Below are 7019 nucleotides of genomic sequence, written 5' to 3' on the forward strand. Positions count from 1 at the left end.
TGGATCCGACCATTTTATTTTATTTGATCTTATTTTTATTATTATAATTTTTTTTATTATTATTATTATCTTAACAACTGTTTTAACTATGCTTGTTTTTAATTTTTGATTAATCCATATGGTATTCTTTTTTCTCATGCATTTGTTACCACTGTTTTAATTAATTTCTATGTAAAGCACTTTGAATTGCCATTGGGTAGGAAATGTGCTATATTATTTGTATAGCACATTTCCTTGCCTTGCCTTGCCAAAAAAACAAAACAAAAGTAACCCACACACCCACACCGTAACAAGATCTTGATAAAGGACACACCCGGAAATAATTCAACTGATCCTGAACTCAAGGCAGCTCATTCTGCATATTTGGCTTTGAAATGATGCCGTTTCCTTGCTAAAGGTAAGATCAGTTTGTATAGCATGATATATCAATACATTCACATTCACATAAACATAATTATGTAAAAAATAATAATAAAATAAAACAAAATAGTTATTGTTTGTCTTAAGACTTACAGGGCTTATTCCATACTTTCTTTTGTAATACTACTACTACACTGTAAAAAATTTCCCTGTAAAATAACAGTAAAGAGCTGGCAGCAGAGACGCCAGCAGTATACCGTTATTTTTACGGTATTCATATGTAAAATTATTTTACGGTAGTAGTCTGTAAACTAGAAAAACGGTATATTTCTGTATTTTTATAATTTACAGTAAAGAGCTGGCAGCAGAGACGCCAGCAGTATACCGTTATTTTTACGGTATTCATATGTAAAATTATTTTACGGTAGTAGTCTGTAAACTAGAAAAACTGTATATTTCTGTATTTTTATAATTTACAGTAAAGAGCTGGCAGCAGAGACGCCAGCAGTATACCGTTATTTTTACGGTATTCATATGTAAAATGACTTTACAGTAGTAGTCTGTAAACCAGAAATGCTGTATATGTCTGTAGTCACACAGTTAAATTATTTCACAGTCTAATACAGTAAACTGTGAGAATTAAAGTAACAACCTAAACAATATATTTTCAATATATAAATATATATTATAATTTTCAAATAATCACAGAAATATGTTGCATTTTTTAAATAAGTTTTTTTATTTTTTACTGTATTAGAAACACAATAAATTTAGCAGTTTCCTAAAATATCAGTCTTCGTTGCAATCAATATTAATTGCAATTAACTTCAGTATTCTCAGGGCTATAGGCAATTGCTTAAGATATGCATTATTGTGAATATTATGGAAAATAAGCAATAACTTCAAAATCAAATACCTTTATTCCAAAGAGCAATGTCAATTTTAGCATGAATACAAAAAAATGGAAAAAAATAACATAAAACAAAATCCTTTTGGGCATTTCTACGAGATTTCTAGTAGCAAAAAGAGCCTAGTAGTATCTGTTTTAGACTATGGCAATAAACTTGAAGAGTTAGTTCACCCAGCCCATGATTTACTAACCTTCAAGTCAGTATATATGACATTCTTCTTTTAGATTCTTCTTTTTATTTCAAAATGCTTACACTACGTCTGACGTGCGCAACTGGTGTGCAATGTCAGACATAGCGCAAGCGTTTTGAACTGCGAGAGGCGCTACACTTTTTTCATAAGCTGAATAATAACGGTGATTAGCCTGAAGCTAGATAATTTACTTTATAAAATTTTAAATATGGATATTTTTCTGACACAAACGCAATAATTCACTTCAGAAGGCCCTTTTTAATCCGCCGGAGCCGTGTGGAGCAGTTATATGATGTATATGTGCACTTTTATGGACTTAAAAAAACAGAACAACAATGCCGTTATAAAGCTTGGAAGAGCTAGGACATTTATTAATGTAACTCTGACTGTATTCGTCTGAAAGAATAATGTCATATACACATAGGATGACTTGAGGGTAGGAAATCATGGGCTCATTTTCATTTTTGTGTGAACTAACCCTTTAAACAGAGACTGCCCCTAACCCTTACCAAACATGAAGGGAAAAACCTAGTTAATTAAAACCTAGTTTAATTTAACATATAAGTTTGAAGACCTACAAAGTACAGTACAACATTTTGAAAGTAGGCATCAATAATATGCATCAATTAAAACATTTTAGGGTTTATTTCATTTCAGGTTACTCTTTAAATTGTCCTGTGAGGTAGGCTTGTATTTTTACCGCTTAAAATAGTCATTTGAGGTAGCTTGTGTATTTACATCTTAGTTTATATGGATCCAGGAGAGATGTCCATCACTTTGGTAGCCGCTGTTCCTCTCTGCAGTATTATTCCAGTGTTGTCACTGTCAAACAACAACAAACAATCATAATAATAAATAAACTGTAAAATCACGAACGTACAGTATACACTCCAAGCTAATGCTTACAAAAGTTAATAATACCAGTTCTCTTGTGGTTTAATGTGGTAATGCCAGACTGTCAAAACAAAGAGAGCGAGATTAAAGAGCTCACCGATTTATATCAAAGTTCCATTGAAAGTCAAGGAGATTCTTCAGTAGCATGGCGACATGTCTCAAAAGACTTCTTCTGGACGATCATACCGTTCTTCTTGGAGACAACCTTGCCCCTTTTGGCCTTCGTCCCTTTCTCTGGATTTATACCAACAAAGCACCTGAAATCAAAATAGTCTAAGATCAGAGTGTTGCAACAACATGCTTTCAGTTAAATGCAATGAATTGTTTTGTTTTTTGTCTTTCTTCATTGCACAAATAGAGTGGACTTGAATGACATATAAAAGTGACATCAAATTAAATTATATTAAAATCTAGTCAACTTTATTTCTATAGCACTTTTTACAATGCAGATTATTTCAAAGCAGTTACACAGTGTTAAACATGAAAATAATGCAACAGAATTTGATTCGGCTGTACAGCCACTCTGGAGAAAAAAAGTGATGTAATCAGCTCATTTCAAATATCATATAGTGACAATGTGGGCAGATCAGTAATTTAGTTTATAATAGTTAATTTAGTTTAGTAATTACATTTATTTGGATATTTAGTTAAAAAAATTATATACATACATATATATTTTTAATTATTACAATTTAGTATATAAAGCCTGTATAGTCAAGCAAAATACCATGTGTGTGGCTTGAAATGTAAGGTACTAATACCATTTTATGCAGAAAAAAATACAAACAAATTAATTTAATTGTATATATCCATATAATGATGACAAGTAATGAAGAGTTTTTACCTCTAAATGAATTCCAGAGTGCAGGGTCCCTCATCTTGAAACTGAAGGTTGAATGTAGTTCCAAATACAGCAGCAAGCCCCATTGCAAATGTTGGTGTGATGCCCTAAGAGATTACACGGTCCTCAGAGATGATTATCCAACCTTTAACTGGGACTTGCCCAGTTGCACCTGAAACTTCAAAGCATACATATTACCTTGTGTAAATGATATACAATGTGTCTATCGATGAATCTAAATGAAATATACTAGGCAGTATCAGACTAGGACTTGCAGGAAGACTAAATTGTCTCAATGTCAGCTGAAGTAGCAGACACCTGTAGGGAACAAATACATTATTCTTTCCATGGTAAGATTTTTAAGAAGAAAAATTATAAAAGGTCAATAATTAGTTAACACTAGGTGAGAGCAACCTACAGGCAAAAGAGGTAGGCTAAGTACCTACAGTCAAACTGCTAAATAGATTTGGCAATCAAAAAATTATGGGTAGCAATTTTATTTTTGACAGGTATTGGGGGAGTTCTACTGCAAATGTTACCAAATTTAAACAAAAAAACACCCAAAAGTAATATTGTTTTGGCTATTCAAATCTGAGCCTCACTGTTAAATGAAATGTTCAAATACCAAGCAAGATAAGCTCCTGAGCATCAGTTTGATATCAAAAATTATTTGCGAAATGAAAAAAAATTCAATTACCGTTTATTTTGTAGATGCAAGACCCGATAGAGGTTGATGAAGAACACTCGATGATATGCAGCACGTCCTCTAAACTGTGTGTCCTCTTCTGGAAAATCTCCTATCCAAATAATGTTTCCTGAAGTCTCCCCAAGAGTTAATGGCAAATTATTTCTAGGTTTCATTAAAGAAAATTGTCCAAAAGCAGTAGCCTCGATTTGTTGTATCAAACTTCTGAACGTACTCCAAACTCCACAGTCAACACTCAGTTTCCAAAAAATACTGTCGTGTACTGTAATTTAAAACATTAGCATACTGTTTAGGGCCTCTTTCCTGTTCCTCCAAATTAAGCAGCCCACAATGCATTGCTAACTACAGTATTAAACTGTTTAACAAGAAAACGGCATTTTAGTGTTGAAATTTGGCTGTAAATTTACAGCAATTGCTTACAGTGTACTACTACTACTAATAATAATAATAATAATAATAATAATAATAATAATAATAATAATAATAATAATAATAATAACAACAACAATTTGTTTTGGAAGAAATAAAATCATGCATATTTTGAATCACTATTTTGTACATGAATATGGCTTATTGTTGAAAAGACATTTTAATTTATTGTATGCTTAAATTGAATTTGTTGTCAAATTGTTCTTATACAGAGAGTATCTAAAACTATCTTATTTATGTTTTTTATGCAAGTAATGAGCGAAGGCAACATATTGTGCCATGTCTTTCAGATCAATTATGAAATGATCACATCAGAGACAGGATTGCACGTATGATTTTAATTAGCAGTCTCAAAGTATGTTCCATTGGACGATACTGAAGCTTCCAGAGGCTGAGCAGAAAATTCTGGACTCACAGCGGTGGGTTAAACTGTCATCTGCAGTTGATTTCCGCAATTCCAGATACTTGATATTTTATCTTATTTTTTTAATTGTGCAACATCATAAGCTATTGTACTTAACACTATTAACGTATTATTAATCAAATATTATTAAATTAATCCATTATTACTTTATAGATATACCATGTCAGATTTGGTAAATCCTTACAATGATGATGATCACTCCAGCCAGTCATCTGGGTCATCTTCAAATACATCTCATTCGTTCAGCAAAGAAGAGATTAAAGACAAAAGAGCTCATTTGCCCCATACTAGCTGTCCAACACCCAGTTCAAGAAAAAAGCTGTTAAAAGTGAAAAAAGCTGAGAAAGATGAACAAACTAAATGTTTTGATGAACTTAAAGAAAAGGACATCAAAAAGTCTGAGGAAGAGGATGTGGTTTCTAGAGAGTATGTAAACATATTGTCTGATGTCACAGCAAACGAAGAAGGAGAAGAAGATTCAGAATCTCTTGGTGCCGAATTACTGGAAATAATTGACTCTCCAATTGCAGAAAAAACTAACAAACTGAAAAGTAAACTGAAGGAATTGGAGAACGTTACACTTAACATTGCTATAACCGGGATGACAGGGGCAGGAAAGTCTTCCTTTGTCAATGCCCTGAGAGGACTCGGTAATGATGATGGGAGAGCAGCTCCCACAGGAACAACTGAGACAACCATGAAGCCAAACATGTACCCACATCCCTTCATGCCAAATGTGAAAATCTGGGATCTGCCTGGAATTGGTAGTCCTAAATTTAGAGCGAAGAAGTACCTGAAAGATGTCAAGTTCAACACGTATGACTTCTTTCTCATAGTGACCTCTGAAAGGTTTAAGGAGAATGACATAGAGCTGGCCACAGCAATTCAGAAGAGCAATAAGCTATTTTATTTCATTCGCACAAAAATTGACAATGACATTCGTGCTGAATCACACAAAAGAAACTTTGATGAGCAGACGTTGCTCAAAAACATTCAAGAGGATTGTCAATTGAACCTGCAGAAAGTCGGAATATCTAAAATATTCCTAATATCTTCATTTCAATTGGAAAAATATGACTTTCAGAAGCTGATCAACACCCTCGAGGAGGAACTACCTGAGAACAAAAGATTTGCTCTAATTCAGTCTCTGCCTGTTTATTCTCTTGAAGCCCTGGCAAAGAAGAAAAAGTACTTCAAGAAAATGATTTGGCTGAACGCCTTTGCGGCCGGGGTCGGGGCTTTGCCTCCCCTCCCGGGGTTGTCAGTGGCCTGCGATTATGGCATCATGAAGAATTTCTTTAAACAAGTCTTCACCAGCTATGGCTTATCAAATCAAGCCCTAGAGGTGCTATCAGAACGAGTGAACAAACCTGTGGAGCATCTGAAATCTGCTATGACATCCCGCTTCAAAGATGGAGTCACTGATGATATTCTAAAAGATATGCTGTCTAAACCAGCAATTGCTATAGCCAAGACGCTGGGGACCATAATGGCTCTGCTGCCATTAGGAGCTATACCGGCGGGAGGGACGGCTGTCACCACTGTGCACTACCTTCTTAACAAGGGACTGAATGAGATGACAGTAGATATCAAAAATATTCTTGATGCATCACAACTTACCTGATATACATGGAAACAAATGAGCCACAGATCAGGCTCTGAATTATATATCAATTAACAGAAATTATATAGATCTGATGTTACAAAAAATGTGTGTCTTGTAGATTTGAAAATGAATAGATAAACGTAAAATCACTAATTATTTGCTTCTTTGTATTTATGATTACAAATAAAAATTCTTGGAAATGTAATTTAGAGCAATCGAAAATAACTTTTATTTCCAATGTAAATGTAATTTTCATTTGTGTCTATAATCGATAGCTATACCCTGTGTGTCCTGAACTTTGTGCAAGCAATAAAATACATTGTATTATTTTCACTGTGTGTAATTTAGTTAATTAGAAGACTTCTCTCATTGGTTTTGTAATCGTGTCAAATAACTAACTTTAAAAAATATAAAACACAATCCTGTTTAAAGAGTAATAATTTAAGACAACACTTTCCAATAGTTCCCTAACAATTGTAGCAACTAATGTTATAATTTGTCCTGAAAGGGTCAACTAATTCCATAGACATATTGACTTTTATACTGTATATTCTGTCCCCAACCCTTATAATGGTTGATGTATTATAGGCCTACTTGCACAGCTCATGCTTTGTGGTCTGTACTCACCTGTCTTGGATCCTGTTCAATAAAGCTTTGT

General features: G+C 33.6%; 1 protein-coding gene across 1 annotated transcript; it reads left to right on the forward strand.

The window, feature by feature from the left end:
• The first annotated feature begins 328 nt into the window (after positions 1–328).
• LOC137083707 (interferon-gamma-inducible GTPase 10-like) lies at positions 329–7019 on the forward strand. The gene is made up of 3 exons (XM_067449651.1): positions 329–397; positions 4622–4750; positions 4909–7019. The coding sequence occupies exons 2-3, from the start codon at positions 4689–4691 to the stop codon at positions 6377–6379; spliced, it is 1533 nt and encodes a 510-aa protein (XP_067305752.1). The 5' UTR covers positions 329–397; positions 4622–4688; the 3' UTR covers positions 6380–7019.

Source organism: Pseudorasbora parva, chromosome 7 (assembly GCF_024679245.1).
Source record: "Pseudorasbora parva isolate DD20220531a chromosome 7, ASM2467924v1, whole genome shotgun sequence".
NCBI lineage: Eukaryota > Metazoa > Chordata > Actinopteri > Cypriniformes > Gobionidae > Pseudorasbora > Pseudorasbora parva.